This window comes from Pleurodeles waltl, chromosome 9 (assembly GCF_031143425.1).
Source record: "Pleurodeles waltl isolate 20211129_DDA chromosome 9, aPleWal1.hap1.20221129, whole genome shotgun sequence".
Classification (NCBI taxonomy): domain Eukaryota; kingdom Metazoa; phylum Chordata; class Amphibia; order Caudata; family Salamandridae; genus Pleurodeles; species Pleurodeles waltl.
The window spans coordinates 315338030-315362221 of NC_090448.1; the positions used below are offsets into that span (position 1 = coordinate 315338030).

Sequence of the window (24192 nt, forward strand, 5' to 3'; positions counted from 1 at the left end):
CATGGAACCAACAGCCTAAGGCCCTATACTGATAGCAAAGTATTATGTTTGTTAATTTCTTATTAGGACGCTGAACCCTTACCCACCTGACCAAGGCCGGATAGGGCGTTTATCTCTTGTAATTCAGCAAGGGTGCTTCTCAAAATGAGAACTATTCAGCAATGGGATGCTGAATATAAAGGGGCATGAGGGACAAAAATAAAAGAATTGCAATAAGTTACCTAACGGATGGCCAGAAGCTTTATTGGGATCGCCATCTGGTAAAGTGAAAGAGTCAAGTGGAGCGGGTCCACCTTAATTTGAGGCCGCCATGTTTTAGTTCCCTTCAAATAGCCTATAGCTTCTTGGGCTTCCTTCAGGGCCAGCGTCCCTGTCTATACTGTCAGAAGAGACTACAACGTGTATAAAAATGATACATAAAATGTATACAAAACTAAACCCAAATTTGGTTGTATGGGGGAGTGAGATCTCCTCTCTTGATTTAAAGGCCTGCACATGGAGGGAATAATATAGGAAAATAACTAAAGGAGAGTGTTTCGGTGTCTATAGTGAATGAAACCTGCTCTGGTGAATTAAAGGTATTCCATGCAGAAAAGTAAAAATACTGCTGCCAATATGATTACCCTTTCTATACCTATTATCCATTGAGGATTTGAGGGCATAAACCGCCAGTATTCACATTAAGAACTATTAATAACAAGGACCAACTCCATAAAAAATACCATAAAACCCGAGTAAGGTCCAGGGTCTGGCTGACAAGGAGTGCTCACATTTACCTTGAGATTTGTACCGTAAGAAACACTTACTGGATCCAAGGGAAGGTATGTAACTCCCAGAATCATACAATATTACCCATATGATCAACAACAGTTCACCTGGCCAGAAAACAAGATTGAACCCACAGAAGTGAGAAAACTAACACAGAACAACTTTTAAAATTATATCAAACAGGATCTGGGGCAATAAGATGAACAGGCCCTGTGCAAGCTGCCACAACAAAAGGCAGTTGCCATATCTAGCTCACAAGTTTGGACACTAATAACATTTGCTGGGCGCCTGACAAATATTATTAATATTGTCATAACTTTTCAAACTATGGGTCTCATTTACAAGACCCGTGGCAGCAATGACCTTCCTATGTCGCCCTACACCACAGGCAAAGGGCAGAAATGCACTGCATCTACAAGATACAGCGCATTTCTGACCTCTCCCCCTGCACTGGCACACAAATTGCTGCCACGTGCCAAAGCAGGCACCCTTACACCATTCTGCAAGGGTGCCTGCATTGTGGGGATGATAGTGTTTGTGCAGGAAAGGACGCTTTCCTGCAAAAAAAACAATCACAAGAGGTGATTTGGGCAGAAATAAAGATATCCCTCCCAGTTGTGTTACTCTTACGCCACCCATGAGGTGGCGTTGGAATTTGACACATTCACAGACTTGTAAATCTGGGAATGCGTCAGATTTCTTCTGGGTCAATGGGTGTTGTGTGGGAACATTCCAAGCAACACCCATGGAACGCCCCTTTCACGCAGTGTTATGCATTAAATAGGTTCTAATTTACAAGGCCATGAAAAGCCATGCAAGATGGCTTTGCGTGGCCTTGTAAATATGGGCTGGCAAACTGCACCACCAGAACATCAAACAATGATGCTCCAGTGGTGCAGTGTGCGGCTAGGACCTCAAAAATTATTATGGTCCAGGGTCTGGCTGACAAGGAGTGCCACAATGCAGGCATCCTTGTGCCATGGTGCAAGGGTGATTGCATTAGCGCATGGGAGCAATTTGTGTGCCAGCAGAGGGGGAGGGCACAGAAATGTGCCATATCTTGTAGATACACTACATTTCTGCCCATTCCCGGAGGCGCAGTGGGGCACAGCAAGGGAACAAGTGAAAAAGAACAAGAAATACAGGAACCGTGGAAAATGAGAATGTGGGAGTCTGGTGAAAGAAAAAATAGTCAGACTACTCAGAGTGACATAGCTGTGTCCTGATTTCCCACTGTCTGAATCAAGCTGTGAGACCTCTTTGATGCACTTCTTTTTAGGTCGAAGTCTACCAGACATTGCAGCTGTCTGGTTTGCTAAAGATGGCATGGGGACATTTGGAAAGGTGGCCTAGGAATGTGTTGGCTTTGTAGTTTATAACTCACATTTACATGCTTTCTATTTGCTGCCTTTATTTGTTTTACTCTGTCCACCATGTCTTTGTCCCCCTCATAGAGCATAGCCTATTTATTGTATTGTTCCACCAGTGCTCCCTTTCTTTAAACAGGCCCTCCACTCTACTACCCTCCACGCCACTCTATAACACTCCATAATACTATACGACACTACACTCTATGCCACTCTACTACACTTTACACCACTCTACTCCACACCACTCTATGACACTCTATACCACTCTCTTCCACTCCAATCTATGCCACTCTGCTCCACTCTACTCTACACCACTTCACTTGGTGCCACTCCATTTTACGACACTCCCTCCAATCTATGATACTGCTCTCTACTCCACTCTATCATACTCCACTCTATGACACTCTATTCCACTTTATGGCACTCTACTCCACTCTATCATACTCCACTCTATGCCACTCTATTCCACTTTACGGCACTCTATGCCACTCCACTCTACTCTTCTCCACTCCACTCTACAGCACTCCACTCTACAACACTTAATTCCAGTCTAAGACACTCCACTCTACTCCCCTCTATGTACCTGCACTCTAAGCCCCTACACTCTAGGTCACTCCACTCTGCGACACTCTACTCCACTCAATGCCACTCTACTCCACTCTATGATACTGCACTCTACAACACTCTATGCCCCCACTCTACAACCATCCACTCTATGATCCTCCACTCTACAACACGTTATGCCAATCCACTGTATGCCACTCTACGACACTCCATGGCTTGTACGCCACTCCAATCTATGGCACTCTAATCCATGACATACGACTCTGACACTCCGTTCCACAACACTCCACTACACGACTGTACTCCACACTACGCCGCTCCACTCTATTCTATTAGACGCAACTCCACTGTAATCTGTTACTCTACTCTTCAGCACACTAGACGCTGTGCCACTCAATGCCACTGCATGCCACTCCACGACACTCTATGTCACTTCACTCTACGACACTACATGCCACTCTCCTCTATGCCAATGAAATTAGCCATGCTGAACAGCAGCCACGCTGGTGTACACCATGGCTAAAATACAACGGCAAAGCCAAAAGCTCTTGCATAGGTGGCACCTATTGACTTTGCCAATGCTTGTCTCGTAAGAGACCTCTACATTCAGACTAGCCACCAGAGATGCCAGCTGAGACAGGCCAGATTATTGACTCTGAAATCAATCTAATCCCTGTGTAGGTGGATTACAATTACCCCTCTTAAAGTGGCCCTGTAGGCCTTAAACAGATTAGAGGCATTAAACACTAGAATACAGGCCAAGCAGGTTCAAGGCTGAGGCAAGAAATGGAGCACCCTCAAGACACCTCTTTGCAGCTCACGTGAAGGCAGTACTATGGTGTTTAGTTCTGAAAGTATCATCTATGAAGATTACTTTTTTATGTATTAGCATCCAAGAAAGCAACATTCCCCTAAAACTAAGGGCCTCATTTACGAGGCTCTTGCGCCACCGGAATGTCACTTTTAATGATGTTCCATTGGCGCAGAGACCTGCCCCATATTTGCAAAGCGGCATTAATCCACTTTTTGTGGCATAACGCTACTTTGTAAATACAGCCCCTCTACACGCATCACTTTGCGTAAAAGGGGCGTGCATTGGATGATGCTGTGGGTGTTCCACTGCAACATGCATTGCATTTTGATGCTGCCCCAGATTTACAAGGATTTGTAAACCTGAGGCTGTCCAGAAGCTAACGACACCCCAGAGGTAGCATCAGCATGGCACAACGAGGAGAAATACTTTTATTTCTCTTGTTTTTTGCTTTTCCTATGTGTGCTGCAGAATGCAAAACACCATTAATGATTGTTTATGTGCAGGATGGAGCACCTTCCTGTACATAAACTATCATTAAATAATTACGAGTTGCTACACCTATGTGCATTGTGCAGCACACATAGGACTAGAAAATATCCATTGTTGATTGTTTATGTGCAGGTAGGGACACCTTTCTGCACATGAACAATAATTCCCTACAAAGTAGGCACCCTTGCACTATGGTGCAAGGGTGCCTGTGTTGGGGCTAGGTAGCTAATTGTAGCGCCAGCGCTAGGGAAAACAGAGGGGGGTGTCGTATTGTATTAAATACAGCGCATCCCTGCGTTTCTGAAGTGACACAGCACATCGCTGCCAAATTTGGCGCAGCGCAGTGCGACCACCACTTCTCAGTAAATGAGGCCCTAAGTTATTTTGAAAGATGATGGGCTTTACTCAATTTTGGCTCCCTGAGTGGAATCTCTGAGCTTCTGACCTGAGGTGGGGTATGGCTGCGTCACATCCACTCTGAGCTCTTCTACAATTCTTTGGCAGTAGGCGATGCCGTTTTCTATAATGTGCATTCTTTCAATAGTCAGAGACAGGACATATAAAGCATGCATTGGCCAAAGGTTGTGTAACTGTTCTTATCGTACAGCCGTTCAGCAGATTTTGTCAAATGAAAATGGGCGCCCCTTGCTCGTGTACCATCTTTGCTGTCTGAAGCCCTGGCTTTCTATTTTGAGATTGTGGTGTCTGACGTGGCTTTAACATTGGCTCTGCCCTTCTCTGCTGGTGCTAATGAAGGACATAAAGCCTTCAGTAGACCGCGGCACAGGCCATGATGTGCTGGACTGTTTTAGGCCTCCACTGGGGCTTTGCTTTGGAGGCCGGCCTGCAGTTGTGGCTTACTCCCAGCCTTCAGTAGATGGAAGATGACAGCGGTGTATCTTCTTCTTCCTTCTGTTTGTCGGTGGTGGAAAGCAGTGGGATGCTTTGAACCCATCCGTTTTTGCTCAGGGTTGGGAGCTTTTTGATGGGATGCAATGGACCACCATGGTCTACTGGTGTGGTTAGATTTATTGGACTTGCCTGACTCCTTAAGTAACTTGATCCCTGCCTGGAGAGGCCTCTTGTCTCTGATTTTCAGTGAACCAGGTCAAGATAGGTTTTCGTTTACATTCACAACCCCTTCCCTGAACAACTGCTGATGGATTGGATTAACATTACTCAGAAGCAGGCCTTAGAAAAGGGACTTAGCATTGTTCAGCTTTCCTCTTAAGCCCATCTTGTGGCAATGCTTTTAGAGATACTAGTTTGTCTTTCCGTCCTCATGTTGAGGTTGTGGTTGAGATTTGATATGATTCTTCGTTGTTTATACATTAGTCAAAGAAGAGTAGCACATACGTCTGGTTCCTTTCTTTCTTTCTCCATGGTTTTTGGTTTCTATGTTCTGTCTTGTCTTCTCCTTAGTCATTCTAATCTGTCTCAGCTCTTCATTGTTTATTTTAAAGTTTGTTAAAGTTCGTTAAGTGCGCAGGTGTAGGTGCTTAGAAATCCATTAAATTAAAGAAAACAACAGCATTTCTGACCCTCAGTTTCTAGCCATCTACAAAAACTACATCGTGCTTGCCATCTGTGGAAAAGGTGTTTGTAGAAAAAGTAATATCTCAGTTCTCTTCACACCTGGAGATCGATCGCACTTTCACTTATTACCAGTTGGCATTCTGCCCCTACTAAGGAGTGGAAACCGCTCGTATTGGCATTAGAGAAGAGTTTCTGACCTCGACTGATCAGGACCAGCACACTAAAACACAATTCTTGACCTATGTGCAGTATTCAAGACAATTATATGTTGCTTTTCTAGTCTATGGGTATCAAAGGCACAGTATGTAAGAGATTTTCTTAATTTCAGGAATATGGTACTAACCAATTGCAGTTATCAGCATATTTCTCTGAAATTATCTTACACTCCGTAGCCCTAAAATTGATCATGTTCACTCTGTATTTTTTCCGTTGACTGAGGATTACAAAAAAGTAACGGATAGAATGCTTGATTTAATCTCAACTGCTGGTAAATACTCAAAAGCACATCACAGTTCATTGTTTATTTGTCAACCAGGCCACCTCAGACAGGAACCAGTCATATGCAAATAAGCCTAGGTCCTGCTCCAATAGGAACAATCCTGGATGAACTGCTTGATTAGGTCTCCTCTGAGTTGGAACACAAGCAACCCTAAACTGGTTTCAGCCTATTTGGGTCTCTTCGGTAGGGGGGTACTTGGTTCCAGCAGTATAGTGAGCATGGATCTATATCTCTGTACAGTATACTTGTGACCCTTTTGGAGTTGCACTGAAGAATACAAAAAAGTGATGGGTGGAATGCTTGATTTAATCTCTACCAGTGATATTTACGAGGGCCGCATCTCAACACATCATTGTTTTGCCCACGCCACCTCATACAGGAACCAGACATATCTAAATTATCCTGGTATTGCTCTAATTGTAACAGTCCAAGAAGTACTGAAAGGTCCTGTCCCCTATGAGGCAGACCACAAGTAACCCCTGACCGGTTGTAGGAGATAGTTAATTTACTATTCTAACTAGCGCCCTAGCATAGCTGGAGACAAATACTTGATGGTGGGTCGGGCTCCTGACAAGTATTTTGTAGACTGGTATTTATGTTTGGTAGGTATTTTGAAAGCATATGTACTTAAGTCTTCTATAATCTGTATTTTTGAAAGCTATCTATGTCTTGATCTGACAAACTGAAATGTTCAAAGGTGAGGAAACCATTTGTTTCACTCTGCATTTAGACAGCAATCTAAGCGGTGCAAAGTACCTTAACTAAAGTAAGTTATGTTCTTGTAGGCTTTTTTTTTGCTTTGTAAACAGAACCAGTATCTAAAGTTTTGCCATGCTGTGAGTGAAAACTGAATGTCCCAGTATTTGACCATCTTCAATTTAGAAAAAAGGGAGGTTTCAGGACCAGCTAACTTATCTTGCACTGGTCCTGAAAAAACGTGTACAATTATGGCATGGAGAGCATGCACAATAAATAGTCGCATTTCAATCCCTGCTTCCCATAAACAATTCTTTGACTTCTATTCTCGGCTCGAGACTTCACCTAAAACAGCAAATTTGTTGGCTAGTCAATTCAGAGAATTACCAATTATAACCGATATTCTCTGTGGAATGTGGTGACCCAAAGTCTTCTCTGTCGCCTTTCGGATGATTCTGAATCTAGCAGCAATCCTTCTGAGCAGTACCTGTAAACATGCATCATCCCTGTTTTGTAGGTTATGCATCCGTTTAAGTTTTACAGCTAATATTGATGGCCTAACTTTGATAAACTACTAAACTTGGCTTTCCATCCTGAGCCTGTAGAGTTGAAAAAAAACTCTGTGGAATTCCGTGAAGCCGGAGTTCCATGCCCTGCGGAGTCCTCCTGAATGCGGCCATCTCGGAAGCGCTAAGCAGGGTCAGGCCTGGTCAGCCCGGACCCGACCCTGCTTAGCACTTCCCAAATGGGTGCAATCAGGAGTGCCACAGGCAGCGAAAGCTGCTGTTTCAGGCCTCTTGTGCACCGGCCGGTTCCCTGTCCAGTGCACACTGGGCAGGCCGGTGCACAAGAAGCCTGAAACTGCACCTTTCTTTTGCTGCCTATGGCCCCTGGCCTGAATCCCGGCCAGGGGCATATGCAACAAAAGGTGCCAGGCCTGTCGTGCACTGGCCTGCCCTGTGTGCAGTGCACATGGGACAGGCCGGTGCACAAAGCTGCCAGGACGGTGCACAAGAGGCCTCAACCTGCATCTTTCACTGTCTACAGCCCTGGCCTGAGTTCAGGCCAGGGCTGTAGGCAGCGAAAGCTGCCATTTAATTCCTTGTTTGTGCACCAGTGTGCACAAACAATGACAAAAGAGGCGAGAACTTACCTGGGTCTTCCCGGGGTCCTCCTCTCCTCATCGTCCAACGGCAACATGTCTCAGCACAGCTGCCTCCCTCTGGTCTGCTTCGGTGCGCACTGCAATTATGGGCTGTACAGCGCAAGCGCAGTGTCTGCGCTTTCACTGTGCAGCCAACACTGGCCTGCAGTGCGTACTGGGTGAGCTCCGCTCTGCTGGCGGGGCTAGCTGAGGTTTTTGGATAACTAGTTCCATATCTCCTTTAACTCCACCAGCGGAGCGGAGCTTCCCGTACACCCCTAATTTTCATAGTACTTTTACTAAATGTATTAACACTGAAAGGATGAAAGACATAGTCAAACCTTTTACCTGCGTGCCACACACACTTGTGAGCAGCAACTGCTTAACTCACTGATCTATTGAGCCAGTCCTCGGTGGTAATCATTTTAGCGATATTGAAAACATAGGCAGACAGACCATAACAATGTCGAACATTGATTACCTCTGGCGGTGGGAGGGTGTTAAGTCACAGGCCTAAATTTTAATATTGTTTAACACACGGGCAACAAACATTCCAGATCGCACATTTGAGAAAGGCAGGAGGGAGTAGGGAGTTAGCATGGGCATAAGGTATGCGCAGCCAGAACAGGTGGCCAGGACCTGTCCTTTGCGCTTTGACAGCTCAAGTCTCGGCGCTTCGGTTTGTGGCACTGTATTGGACTCACCCAACGGTGAACGGACTAGACCTTTGGACTTTCTAGCACTTCCGAGTGAAGGTATTGGGTTGTTATAAGGAGGTAATCTAGGGTGACCAAACGTCCCGAATTTCCCCGGACAGTCCCGGTTTGTAGAGGACTGTCCCGACCCTTCTCTTAATTTTTTTGGGACAAAGGTCAAATTATTACATAAATGTCCTGTTTTTTGGGACAAAAGTCCGATTATCTAGGGAAGCATAAATTCAAGGTATGAGCTCCTTTAACAGACTACAAAGTATGCAATAATTCAAGTAATTTATCTGTTGCTGACAGGCAACGCAGTACCCTGTCTGCTCCCAGCAGAGAGAGGAGGCGGGGCAGGGGGAGGTGGGTGGGGGATGGTTGAGGGTGCAGGGTGGGAGGTCAAGCCATAGCTAATTGTATATGCATAATCTTGTAAATGTGTGTGTGTGTATATATATACATATATGTTAACAAACACATGTATAGGCACACATTCACAAAGCTACGCAAAAAAACGGGACATGCAGATATAAAAGTGAGTGTAAAGTCGTTAGTCCTTCTTTTATTTCTGACCTGACCCAGTTTTCGCTCCTCAAAATCTGGTCACCCTAAAGTAATCGCCTGCCACGAAACTGCTCTGAAGGTGTTTGCCAATCTATTTCTTTAATCCTGCTGCAATTTGTACCAGTTAGGTCCATTTTTCCTGACCACCTTTAGCTGCAGGTGCTAAAAAAGAAATCTTGTAATGGAGTTTCTGTTACTCTCCCTCATAAAATGCAGTGGGAGGCCGAATTGAACATTTTTGTCAGGGCTCGTTCACTTTCCAGGGCCGGGCCTGGAATCAGGCCTCTCTTCGGTCCCTTATCCACTCTCTTTAGTGTAAACATTTGTTCTTCAGTTAGCAGCGTCCTCTTACCCAGTGGGCAAATCGCTAGAATCCTGCGATTGTCGGATCAGTGTAATAGGGCCCAGGAATAACAAGGATTTGGGAGATTAAACGTGTCAGTTTCACCGAAGAGCTCGGTTGCTAGGTGATGGACAGGACAAAACACCTGACCTTGTCTCGGTCAAAGCAGGACGAGAAATCCAAAACCGGATAACATGGATGGATGGAGCGGGCCTTGGTGCGGCTTTGATGCATCAGGCCGCTGATGTTTAATAACCCGAGGCTGTTTTCAGCTTGTTATGCTCGCTAAGCAGAAACCGTTCACCGCCTCCACATATGAAAACTGGTTAATTTGCCTGTTTTACCAGCAAAAATATGATTTCCCTGTGAAAGTAATTATCCATGTTGCAAGTCACACTGTGGAGGAGCCCTGGGTATTTTCGAAAACGCACACCGCATTCTGGGATTTGTATTTTTAACGTTGACATTTTATATTTGGCTCAAAAATTCCAAATTCTGATGGCTAAAAGGTGGGAAGGGCTTCTTGTGTCCCAAGAGAGCTCATACCACTTGGCAGCTACAGCATGTAAACAGCAGTTGAAAATTGGTTCACGAATTGACACAGTTCTCGACGCGTGCATGGCAACTAACTGGATGTAAACTGTGAGTCAACTTAATTCAAGTCTGGATTTTTAGCCAACTTCACTTTACATGCTGTGACCATCAGGCACAGACTTATGACGGAAACATTGAAACTACAAGTTTGGAATGCAGTGTTGGCCAAAAAGCCAGGGCTGCACATAGATGGGTCTTCTGCCAATTGGTGGGATAAGTGGCGTTGATGCACCTGTTTGGCTGAATACATATCAAATACTATGATGGGTATTGGTGGCACAGACATATCAACCTCATGGACAAATTGGAGCTTTCTGGAGTTTTGATCATATGAAAAACTTTAAGTGGTGTGACCAGTTCCGAAGTCCATCTTCATTGGGCATCGTTACCAGTCAGGCTGTAAATTCTGATTCCTGCTATTAAAAAAGGAGTTTGTGCAGGGATCGGCATAATCACACACTGATCACCCCACTTTGAATACTGGTATTTACCAGTGCAGTAAATATCACCTGAATTTCACATTATTCATAATTTAGGTTTGTGATTCAGTAGTTGGAAGGTGCGTGTTCGTGAATACCGAATCTGAATGGGATGTATTAATAGTTTGTGACCGAATTCCGATCATAAAACATTGATGGTTTACAGACTCCTTGAAAGAGGTTGTTACCCATCTTCAAATGCAAAGGTGTTTTAATAGCACCCCTTCCCTTTTCGGAATAGAAAAAAATGTATTTTTTAACAACAGGCAGAGATCCCACGGACCAGTACCTACTCTTAAAAAAATGATTTTTTTTTTTTTTTTTTATAATTTATTTGTTTTCCTTAAAGGAAAATGTGCTGTATTTAGAAAAAAATAGCTTTTTTAAAAAGCAAGCACTGATGTGGTCAGCTTACTCCAGCAGGCCACCATCCCTGTGATCCCTAGAATTCCTAATGGGTCACAAACTGCTACCTCATTAATATTTATGAGGTAAGCCAATTTCCAACCCACTAGGAATCACTGTTTAAAAGATGTACCTTTTCTTACATCAGGAATTGTGATTCGCAATTAGAAAATGGCAATTCCTGCGATTTGGAATTATATTTTATAGAATCAGAAATCTAATTCCACTGAGTGTGGGCTAGGAAGGCGAAGGCCTGTTTTGAAGTCTATTTTAACCACACCCTATTTTCTAAATTATTTTACAATGAGTCCCAATTTGTTTAGCATGCCCACATACACTGCAACTTTTTCAGCCAGCAACTTTTTTTTTTGCCAGCATCCAAGGAAAAGCTGTGGTGCACTTTAAGATACCTATCTGCCAGTGAAATAGTATGAACATGTGTTTTAACAAACGTGATGATTGTCCCAACCATACGTTTCTGTCACTTCCAGTGCCTAATTTGTTCTGGTGGTTGAAGATGGTAGGCGCTCACGCTCATTTGAGATGCCATTTTCTTATTTTTTTATCATCAAACTTTGACCCAGAACAAGAGAGACAAAGGCAGAAAAGGGGTAAAGTAGGAGGAAGAGACAAAAGAAAACTAACAACATCAGAAAGCAAGGATGATAAAGAACCTGGGACATGCAACAATGAAATAAAGTAACTGGAAGAGTTGGGTGATGGAAGAAAGAGGCATGAGGTGGAATCAACCCTAGGCAGTCTCGATATTCAGTGACGGGCTCCTATGAAAACCTTTAGTCTCCTGCGTTTATTTAATTCATTTGTTTTACCAATTAATACTGGCTACTTTCAAGGTTTATTTGCCAATAAAATAATAGGCAGTTTTATACCATGCATTATTCAAATTTAATACAGGTGTAAGCTGAAATGACTGTCCAAAAGTCCAAGGGTGTTCCAGACCTCCCTGGAACCAAAACCACTCACTACCCCTCTACAGCAGGAGCATGCTTCACCTGTGGGTTCTAGAGCAACTGCCAGTTATCATTCCAATGGCTAGTGGGCACTGGTGGCTCCAAGTTCCAGAAAAGTGATATTTATCCTGAAGAAGGCATCAATCGTGATGTGTAAAACCTGACATTCATTGTATCAGAGCTGACAACTGTATATATTGATACTTTGAGAAAATAATTTGAGATACACTGTGGGAGTTTTTATAAATCCACTGTTGTGTATATCTATTGCATACAATCAGTTCGAATGTAGTCATGAAAGGCTTTGCGTTTAAATGAATATGAGTATCTTTGTGAAAATTTCGTCGGTGTGAAGATGCAACTGAAGACGTAATAATTTATTACATCTGTTTAAGTAATTTAGGCAGTTTCTGATATAAAAATAATTAAAATATGTTTAAAATGTGCACATTTTAGTTGTTGAATAGTTTAATTATTTGAAATAAAAGCTAACGCAGGTTGGTAATTAATATACTGCACTTCCAACAACCTTTTCCATTTTAGAACTATAAGTAGGAGAATCTCCACTACTTTTGTGAGTAAGACCCTTGAAGCGTTCGATAATCACTTAATTTATTTTGGTATTCATTTTGGGTTATTATTTTTTAAATAGACATCTTGTTGTTGCTTATTAGATAAGCTTGTAGCAAAAATGAATGTAGAGCTGCAAATCCAGTGACTTAAACATAGCAAAAGTGTGTGCCTGGAAAGAACACTTTTACACATTATTATAGGTAATCATCAACATTTATTTCTTTTGGGCCATGATGCTGCTTTGGGAGAAGTGTCCAATAGTAAAACACAAACAGGATGCCTCTAAGAAAGGAATTCATGTTGGTTTATTTTAATTTAGCATTTTTGAATGTCACGTTTTTACATACTATGGGGCCAGATGTATGAAATTATTTTGCGCCCGCAAACGGTAAAATCGGCCGTTTGCAAGTGCAAAACCGTGGTCTGCGATGCATGAAATGCATTCGCAGACCACAACTAAGAAATCGCTAAAATAGCGATTTCTTGCCTTGCGACCTGGAAATTGCGAGTCGCAATTTGCGATTCGCAATTTCCAGGTCGCAAGGCTATTCTGGAAAAAATCGCAAATTGCGATTTTTCCAAAAATGGCATTTTGCACTTGCAAAATACCATGCTTTGCAACCAGGTGGTAACCTGGTGCAAAATTTAAAAATGCAGTTAAACTGCATTTTTAACTTCAACATGAAAAGCACACATGCCCTTTTGGCATGTGTGTACCTTACATGTTGAAAAAAAAGTTTTTGGGGTGCAGGAGAGGGGGCCTTAGGCCCCCAGGACCCTGGCCTTTTGCATTTCCAAAATTGCGATTTCTGGTTCAGAAATCGCAATTTTGGAAATGCTAAATATTCGCAGCTATGAGCCAACAGGCCCATAGCTGCGAATGGGGCCGGTATCGCAATTTGCGATTCGGTAATAGCATTTGCGATTTTTAAGAAATCGCTATTATGATTCGCAAATGTGATACATGGCCCTTTGCGAGTGGGTAATAGCGATTTCTTAAAAATCGCTATTACCGAATCGCAATGGGCCGTGATGGTACATCTGGCCCTATATTATTCTTTCCGCTTCTATATTTTTACAGTAACTTTTTTTGGAACTCCCAGTTTCTTATTCGCATAACCAGTCAGAATTTGTATTGAACATATGGTAGGAGTGTACTTTTTAAAGAATAATTTTTTTTTTCCGAAATACACTTGGCCATTGGAAAGTCTATTGTGTTAGTTGGTAAGCTCCAAGCCTGTGTGTTTACTCTACCTAAGAATAAGTCAATGGACAAGGGAGCCACCTATTAAATCCTTTCCATACCACCCTTCCGCCGCCATAAACCTGTCCATACCCTCCTGCCACATGATTTTCATTGGTGCTTGTGTCTGCCGCCACAGTTTTGCCACATCCTTTTTCTTGATCATAAAGTCTTGCATGCAAAAGAGTAATTGCGTTCTAGGGATGTCTACATCACTTGGGATGTCCAGTATGACTAGATGAGGCGTCCTAGGAATAGCTATTTCTATAAGTTTTCAATTACTGTATGACTTCCCCAGTACAAACTCGCCCTGGGAGAACTCCAAATTGTGTGTAGGAATGTACCCTCTTCTGTGACACAATGTAGGCAATATGGATCTGTCGCACTCTGCATTTTAGATAGTTTGGACCTATTGTAATATATCCGGTACAGAACTTTGAACTGTATTAACCACAATCTAGCTTGGTTGCTTCCTTCCTGGGGTGCATCAGAGCCGCTTTCCGTTCAGTATCCTGTAGGGCTCCCAGATTGGTCTCCCATCTATTGTGGAGGTCACGAAGATTAACCATACAAGATTAGTGGACAACATTTAACATGCAGACTTACCATGGCATTTAGTGCATGTGTTCTTAAAGGCCCTGTTAAGAATATTATCATACACTTCATGAGCACCTGACAAGTACATCACCCAGTTCACTTTTACTGATCACTAGCTTTACATTATTCATTAACACGTGTACATCACAAGTGAGCGTCTCATTTAATGGAGTCCTACCTGAGGGCAAATGCACTTCGCTTGAGTTTACTTTACATCTTCTTCTTTTAGCAAAACACAAGAAACCATAATGTCAATGTGGTATCTGATTTCGTCCCATATGTTCTGCCTACTTGTTTCACAGTCAGAGCATTTTCACTCTGTGGTTCATAGATTTAAACGGAACCAGTGCGCTGGAACAATTTTTAGACTGGGGCGCTGTCAACAATGTTACATTATTGGAGTCACAGGGATTATGAAAAATCCAAACAGTACCCAAAAAGCAAGTGTAGCAAATGATCCATGTTAATTAAAAGAAGAGTGATAAGCAGATGGTATACAGCCGGTAGTGTATTTTAGAGCACACAGTCACAAATATATTACTAAAGCATGGTAGCACACTGTCATTTACAGACAGCATATTTTCCATTAAAATGGAAACTAAATTTGCACAGACATGCATAAAACTACACAGCACACAAATGGTAATGGTGGAAATTAGGTTCTAGTGAATATGTATACTTTGAACATCACCAAGTAAAGTGTCTTGGCTTGTTTTGACCCTATTAAAATATTTGTTTCCATCACACTTCACAATTTAAAAAAAAGTGCTTAATTTGTGCCTTCCTAATTGTTGCTGTAGTTTGAAATTGTTGTGCAGTTCAATTACATGGATATACGTTTTGCTGTGTGTTAGAAAAAAATGACATCCTACAGCCTTTCCTTTCAAACTCCCTGTACCCCAGAAAGATTGTCATATTGCTTACTTTATAAAATCCTCTCACTTTGCAGTCAGAGAAAGCCAATTAAACACCAATCTCAAATGTTAAAAGAGTAAGCAGCAATTTGTCAGAAGACTGGGTCTGACATTTGACCTCTGTGGCAAGATAAAAAACAAATTTTAAAGGGATCTTTATTGCTCATTTGCCTTCTGAACTCCAACTTGGTTATATTGGGGGTGCTGAAGGCCCCCACATGTCGACTTCAGCACCTACGCAGGGAGCTGCCATCTGCAGGTGCACTTCCCAACTGTGCAGACACATGTAGATCATTTGTCACAGAGCCATTTGCTGCTTTCACCTTGTGTCTACATCCACTGTTTTCAGATTGGCAAGAACTGGTTCATGCAGTCGGTTATGCCTGGTCTCACCATACTGTCTGATGATGCTTTTCTTCTGTGTACCTCTCAGGTGGTGCACATTGGGTGTGACCCATCTTGAACTGTCACTTAGAAGATAATTTATTTACAAGCAAGGAGCTTAAACCCCACTCATTACTTACCCTTGTTTGAGATCATCGTCACTTTCTTTTCCTTGCTTCATTTTTATCAGGGCATGCTGCTTTCACTTTTTGTTTTTGTGTTTATCCATTCTATGGGGTATGGGGCAAGTACTGCTACCTATCGACAGCCAGTGTCCCTTCACTGGTCGTGCACTTCTGGACATACGTTTGAAAAAATGTATGTTGTAGCACGCCATAAGAGAGCATGTGTTTGCTCTGTCATTGTTGTTTTCCCCCATCCAGCTCCACCATCCCACATTGTTGCTTGACCCCTCCCATCATCCTCTCTCCCTTTTGTTGCTTGCCCCTTATACAAGACCTCTCCATCCATAAAAAAAACACTAAGACGCATCCATAGCAAATTGGTCTTGCCTATTGACTGCATTATTGTTTCTTTTTTACTTCAGCCATGCTACACAGAATCCATGCTGCTGTACAATATAACTCTAAAAAAGTTGAGAAAGACACTAAGTTCCTCATAGGCGAGACCTATTGGATTTGCAAGTGATTGTTACCAATGCAAACGTAACATGGAACATAAACAGCATATAGATTCCCTTCCTTGGATAGGGCCAAACCTCCATTCATAGGAGAGAACATCCACTGCCCAAGTGAGCGGACACTGACTTTCAACACAAAACTTATTGCTACCAAACTTGCTGCTTCTGTAATACAAAACTGCCCTGGAGTTCAGATGCGACGTGATCCATAATAAGACGTGACGGGAGACCGGCAACAGACGTATCATGGTCTTCGGACTCCCTGTTCAACTCATGATATACCATACATACCTGTTCTACATTCATGATTACTGGAATCTCATAATACAAGCAATACCTCCAACTTGCGAAAGCCTTGAAAAAGTCCAGTGTGACGAAACATGTGTCGGCTGTTTTCTTTCAACTACAAAAAACTGTATTGGCCTAGAAATCACTTGGTTGTTTTCGCACAACTACGAAAAATTGTATTCGGCCTGGAAATCACTTACCCACTATACTTCATTGGATCAGATCACTAACTCTCCTTTTACAAGTACCAAGGAATAAATGGCTTAGACTGTGACTTTGAGATGTGCCGTGGTTTTTTGTTCTTCATAGCTGGAGTTCAGATATGGCCAAGTGCCTGTAGTTGGAAAATTATGATAATTCTACCTTGTGCCTGCAAAGCTAAGTCCAGTGAATAGTTTCTAATATTGCTGCTCTTGTGACTTTGGTCTTTAATTATTTATTCCCACTGGAACAAGATTTAACTAGCATTGGTAAAGCTAGGTCCCACCTTTGCGAAATCTATTGGCTTTGTTAATGTTTTTTATCCATGATGTAGAGCGGCACGCTGACATTAAAAAAACTGCTAAGATGCAGCCAACTTTTAACCATGCTGACAAAAGAAATGACAAAGCCAAATAGCTCTAGTACTTGGCTTTGTCAGTTTTTATTTTGTTTACTTTCAGCCATGCTGCACAACAGCTGTGCTGCACTACAACATGACAAAAACACATTCACAAAGCAAATAGATCTCCCTTCTCAGCTACGTCTAGGCTTCAGACCACCTCAGAGCTGGTCGCCTTTTATCTTGAAAGATACATTTGTTAATGTTTAAAGGAAGAATTTGAAGGTTGTCCCAAAATGGAGTCGACACTCTCTAAGATTGCGCTTTAATGAAAGGGAATTCTTGGTGGAGGGGAATTGCTCCCAAAACTGAAAAGTCCTTGGGTACGAGTGCAGGCCTTATGGATGTTACATACTAAAGATCTCAAGCTGCAGGTGGGCTGCATATATGTGGAAAATATGGACTGGGTGCTACCTAATCACAGACTACAGGGACTTGTGGGGGTTCTAGTTAGATGTGTCCCGGAGACAGCCATTCACTGTTGATGTTTTGTCTGTATATCAAGTCTTAAAACTACTGAGAACAACTTTCTGAAGCTCGAGTGCAGCAACCATTCAGAGACCATTCTGGGAGAGTGGGGTGTGTTGGGACCAGTAGTATACAAGTCGTGGTCTGGAACCAACAGTGCTCTAAATGAACTTTGCCCAAGTCTCATCAAGTTCCCACTATCCCTTAGCCCTTATCTCAAACACAGATTGCTGCTGAAATGGGATCAGAGCACAAGCATCACTGGTAGAGAATGGGCCATTCTGAAGCTTCCTTGCTAACCCTGTGCTAGCCCCTTAACAGGCCAAGCAACAACAATGGTGAAAGAAACAATGGGGCAACCAGAATGGGGCAAGCAATGACCGGGCAACACAAATGGGTGAAGCAATAATAATGGAACAACAAAGAGCGTGGGGCGAGGTGCCTACAAATGCATGCACTCTAATGGAGTTCTACTACCAAAATAAAATGAAAGTACCCCCAAAATGTGCGTGAGCATTGGAAGGACAGTGGGCATCGAAAGGAAGCAGTATATGGGCTATGCTGTAAGGGAGGGATAAACACACTAAGAGGAAGTTAAGCCAGTACACAATGACCAAAGAAAAGCAAGGAAATGAGAGTGACGATGAACCAATGATGACTAATGGGCAGGTTCTAAGTCTCCTGATTGTGAACAAAATGTCTTACAAACAATATGTAGGACATCATTCGAATGAGACTGCTGGATTCGAGGAGGCAGCACCACCGCTTGTGGGTGACTGAGTCTTTGCCACACCAGTTGGAGGCTGATGGCCCAGCCCTACCATCTTGCTAGCAGCATCTCCCAACATATTGCAATGAACATGTATTTAGAATTCCTACCTAACACCAAACATCTAGCTTCTAGCAAGAGCACAGCGGTGATAGCCCAATCTGTTCATACTCAGTCCGTGAGAGGAGCACCCACCCCATTACCTTAGAATGAAGGTCTTTCCTTTGTCTCGTTAGCTGGCTTGCAGAGACAAGGCTGAGGTCTTGCTAGAATATGGCATGCAGCATAGATGGAAATCCTGATCGGAAGGACCCCTCTTAACCCCCACTTGGCCTACATGGTACGTGGTAAATGGTACATGGTAGAAAAGGACGTTTTTGTTCCGCGAAATCAGCCTGACTTGGGCTTCTGCCTAAGTATTAGACTATGTGCGTGCTCTTGTCGCAACAATGACAAACATTATCTTGTGCTGGTCTCGTACTGTTCCCTGTCAACCTTGAGTCAGGGACATTGATGAGAAATATGCAGTATAATATTATTAATGCTGTCGTAGAATAGCAGTTGATTAGGAAAAATAAAACATCCACACTGAAAAGCAAGCTCTTCTAAAATGAATACATGAGAGTAGAGCATATTATCTAGGCAAAAGAGGAAAGGCCGCAGGCTTAAGCTAAGCTAAACTATATGTGCGAGAGCAAGGAACTAAAATTAATGCACAATAGAGCATGCACTGTCTTAGGCAAGCCCTACAACAGGGTAAAACTAAAGCAGAGAAGTTATCAATTTAAAAGCTTCCCAGCTGTTTGAAACACATCCCACTGCTGGCGCGACTCAACATGGTGGTGGGCAGAACTTCATCCAGTGTTGGGGCTGCCACTGTCTGAACACTACTCTTTAAGGAGTTTACACTATTTCAGTTGTCATGAAAATGTTTTTCTATGCCGTAAATGTCCAAGTACTATTAGTTTTAGAAGCATCCTCGGTTCAAGGAGATCTCTTTCACAGCATAACGCTGGTGGAATGCCGCACCGGATGTCTTTCTCAGGGGTACTATTGAAAGAGGGACATAACTTTATACACAGTCTCAAGGCACTATGCATGCGCTTGTCACTAATGAATGGCTCATTAAGAAGGGGGTAACAGCGGACTTGTTCCAGTAGGACTAATGTACCAAGAAAAGAACTTGCACTGCAGCCCTTTCCCCCATAGAGTCCAAGAAATTGATATTGCTAATATGTAACTATACGAGTGTATACAAGTACATATAAAACATACATTTCCAGGTTATAACGTACTTAACCCTGCCATTGACCTTTTATGAATCACTATCAATTTAGTAAGATAATAGAACTCAAAGCAAATTTCACAGGAACCACAAAATGTATTCGGGTGAAGGAAGTCTTACTTATATTTTTTATTTTTTATTTTAGGGCGACCAAATTTTGAAAACCAAAAATTGTGACATTCCATACACATGGAAGTATTACTGAAATCTCGTATGAACCGAGAGGCACAGAATGACTTAAATTACAGCGCTGACCAACATAGAATACACAGTGGGGCACTGACGGAAATCAAAGGTACTTTTACACAGTGTTATCTGTGTTAACTAGATTGCTGTACACCATGGGCTAGTAATCAATTGTGCACTGGAACACAACGAGATGTACTAAATTTAGTGAAATTACCTTTGGACAGAAACCGAAAAAACAAAACTGTTCTGGGAAATCCAGGATGTCTTTTGCTTCTAATAATCATTATAATTTCGCATGTGTTAATGGGTGTACATGTAAAACCTCAAAACAATGCATAAAAATGGCAAATCAAGTGTACATAAATTTTGAAATATTTTATTTTATTAAAAAAACAGAAACATATACGAAAATCGAAATTCTAGTTTTAATTGAAATGTTGGAGCTTTTTCAAAAATGTAGTTTTATTTCCAAAGGACAAATTAATATACAGGACTCCTAATTATTATTTTGTCTTTTTTGGTCCTAATAGATGGATTTTTTTATCAGCATTTTCCAGTGATTCAATTGTGGCCATCAATCGTCCATATCAGATTCCTTTTACAGAACTTGTGCTGTTCCCACAAGTCAAGAAAAGGATACCAACTTAATTTTTGCACTCCACTTTCAAATTCCTTTACACAGAGGTTTTTAAAAAGTTAAAGTTTGCTTATTTATGCATATATACTTCCTAATCTGGTAATAATTTACAATTTTCTAAGCAGTCATAGACCCTCTAAGTAGGTGTTGCAGACCCCCAGTGATCCGCAGACCACATGTTAAGAATCAATTGGCTAACGTAGATCTTGGCGGAGGGGGTTAGTCCATCACAAACGTGACAGAAATGCTGTCCGATGTATTATGATTGCATAATAGCCTTTGGACATCGTAATACAGTGGACGGATATCTGTCACGTTTGTGATGGAGTGACCCCTCCGCCAAATTCTAAATCAGGCCCATTGTCTTAGAAAACAAGGGGACAGGTCTGCATAGTTTAAACACCCACGTGACCAGTCAGCATTTTATGACTCATTGGAGGATACATGTCGCTACTGCCTCAGCACTGTGCTGACCATGCAGGGATGTAAGGATCTTTAATGGTTTACATCTGAGATACATACGTTGGGTAATATTGTCGGAATATCCACCTGGGGCTGCAATATGAATATGGCGTACTTTCCCTGTTTGAGAGATGGCGCACCCTTCAAAAAGTGCACCAGGTACAAACAGGGACAGGGTGCTGTATTACAAAGAATGCGCTACCCAAAAGGGCAGCCGCGAACCAGAGCTGCCCTTGAGGCATTACATTCAAATGAAACATGGAGTGGCTTCTTTAAAGCACCTCTGTGTTTTGCAGTGCAGGTGGATGCCACCTTCCCTTTGAAGAGGGGAGAGACATCCCCTTGCTGGCAGGTGCAGTGAGTGGCTGCACCCATCTGCAGTGGAATGTCTGGGGGATCCATTGACCCCCTTTCTCCCCTCCACGGGCTATGTTTAGGAGTGTCTCCTAAAGGCATGTTTTCCTCTGCGCTCGCCGCCATAATATGGTCTGCATGGTGGCATGGCATGGTGGGCAGAAAAATTATGGATTGGGATGCAGCCCAAGTGTTTCCCAGTGACTGAGATTAATTCAAGCATCCCATCCATCACCTTGTTGTTTTTGCATTTGCAACCCTTTGTGCGCCGGGTGTGCCCAGACACGGGTTCCGGGCTCACTGTGCCACCAGTTTCAAGTAGCCTAGCTGATGAGGGGTGATACCCTGAAACCAGTCCCAGAATGCTTATTTCTGGTCCGAGGGGGATCTGGCCTGGCAGTTCGGGCTGGATGGTTTCCATAGGGAGCAGGGCCAAGACTGAATTTAGTATGGCTGGATCCAAACTGGAGTGGCATGGTGGGCAAAAAAACGATGGATTGGGATGCAGCCTGAGCGATTGCCAGTGGCTGAGTTTAATTCAAGTATTCCATCCATTACCTTTTAACATTTGCTGCCATAATATGGCACGGGTGCAGAGGCAAAGTGATTTCCTCATTTGCACTGGGCCATAGCCCCATGCAAATGAGGGAACACCCTGTCATGATGGCACTAGCACTACATGTGCCCAGGCACTATCAATATTACAGAAGAGACTCACAAGCATCTGGGATCCGTTCTGCAATACCATTGTGCCCCAGGGGGGTGCACAAAGCAGGCACACACGCCAGTTGTGCCCGCAGGGCACAATGAATAATACAGCCCCCATCTCTAAGTTATTCACCTCTCTTCACCTACGTCTAACCTAATGGTACAGGGCTCCCATCTGAGCTCCCAGAAGAACAGGCACTCATCTATGTTTAAGTTAAGAAGACACGCTTGTGCATTCTGAGCCCCTTCATGATCCTCAGGCATACCCACAGTTCTTGATTTGTGCCAGTGTGTATAGTTGGTGGGCACAAGCGCTCATTTCTGGGACCCAGAACTTATTTTTCATCAACAAACTTTGACCCAGAGCAAGAGAAAAAAATAAAAAAGGGAGAAAGAAGGTGATAGGGTAAGAGAGGACAACATCGACAGCCGAGGAAAAAAAGAACAAGAACCCGTAATGGAACAATGCATGAGATGTAAACAAGACTATGCAACTTTGGTATTTATCAAGGTCAACATTCGACAGCATTGACGGTGGGCTTCTATGAAAAACATTGGGCTCCTGCACTTCCTTTTCTTTTTTTTCTACAAATTAAGCACTGAATACATAGCAGCTTCATTAGCTGCCCCGAACAAAGCTTTACCCTTCAGTGCAGTCTCTTCTCAGTAATTTCCAGAACTCCGAGGAAAGCAGGCAACATTTCAATCAATGGGTCTACTGAAGGCATTTGCTGTACAATCTGAATACGCAGCTCCCTAAGACCTGGTTCTAATTTCTTTCATCCGTCCAAACTGAAGACACAAGACTAATTCGCTCCTGGGCTGTAGGAGACCCTCATATTCTTTCACCTCAGTCCAAGCTAAGGGCACACATTTGCACAGGACATGTTCTCAACACAACACACATGAAGACAGGCATCCATCTGCCTCTCACCTCTCTTTGAAGCTGGGGCTGCAAACAGTGTGGTCAACCCTCCTGCTCACTACAGCCCTTGGGGAGTACGTGCCACACATGTTCGTGCTACACCTGTTCTATGCTTTTCAGATTCCATATATAGCACTGCATTACAACCTAGACCAATGTGACCATGGCAGGCAGAGCAATGTGCCCTTGACCGTCCATGTGAAGCACACCTCCAGGGTGTAGCAGATACGCTGTGCCAGCTCGGCAGCAGAGTTCCTGATAGGGTGCACATGTATATGAAAGTGAGACACTGCCTAGCATACATCTTTCTGCTGTTGCCGCAGAGGGTATGGAGCAGCAACAGGTGTCCTAAAGAAAGACTATGACTGGCCAGAGACCCAGAAACCTATGCTAGCTTCCAAAGCATCACATTTTACTCCTAAATTCAAAAGATGGCATTTACCCAGCAGGAGCAGCTTGACTGTACGGGCATCCATCTCTGCGTCCTCCTTCAACTTTTTCTCCAACTCCCTGGAGTGCTTTGCCTCGGCACTGGCACCAGCCCCCATCTTCTGGAGTCACAAGGAACACGGTTTCACAGGCAGAAGCAAATAGCTGCTAACTTGGAACAAAAATATTCAGCCACGCCCACTCCTTTAGCACAGGACTTTTTCCAGTTTTTCTGTTTCCCTAAGCCCCCTTCTCGCTTCAATGCTTTTCAGATTTTGGGGGTATCCAGGTGGGGAGCCCCAGCTCTCGCCTCCTCGTGCCACGTTCTTCCTTGCCTTTCACTGGCCCTGATCGGACAGATCCCTCCCCTCCTCACCCCTCCTCAGCTCTGTCCCAAATCCCCGTTGCTCTACTTCTTAGGAGGATTGTGCAGCCCACGCTGGTCATCTGGTCTCCAAGGGCCAATGGGAGCCAAGGACAGGTGTCTAGGTGGGCAGCAGGTGTGGTGTGCAAGCTGTGGCTTTTCCCCAGAGTTGCTGCTCTCAGCTGAAAGTTAAGCACCTTTCTGGGATAAAGGTCTTTAAGTCTTTCCCTGCGCTGAGTCCAGAAGATTTGATCATTGGGACTGTGTGATCCGTGCTATAAAATGCCAAGAGAGGGCTCTGTGTGACCTACGTGAGCCACCTCCCATATCCGCCTTCTGTTCCATCTTAAGCAAAGAATTAACATACTACTTATTGTGCCCCAGAATAAAGTCATCACAATTCAAGCAGATTGGTCTTTGATCAAACT

At 43.2% G+C, this 24192-nt stretch overlaps 1 protein-coding gene across 2 annotated transcripts in view; it reads right to left on the reverse strand.

Annotated features, from left to right (window-relative positions):
- The window catches only part of GNAT1 (G protein subunit alpha transducin 1), a 104632-nt gene extending 80834 nt beyond the window's left edge, over positions 1-23798 (reverse strand). For both annotated transcript variants that reach the window (XM_069206824.1, XM_069206823.1), the window contains exon 1: positions 23414-23798. In XM_069206824.1, the coding sequence (XP_069062925.1) occupies positions 23414-23519 (106 nt within the window). In that variant the 5' untranslated portion in view covers positions 23520-23798. The remainder of the gene's footprint in view (positions 1-23413) is intronic.
- Between the last annotated feature and the right edge of the window lie 394 nt (positions 23799-24192).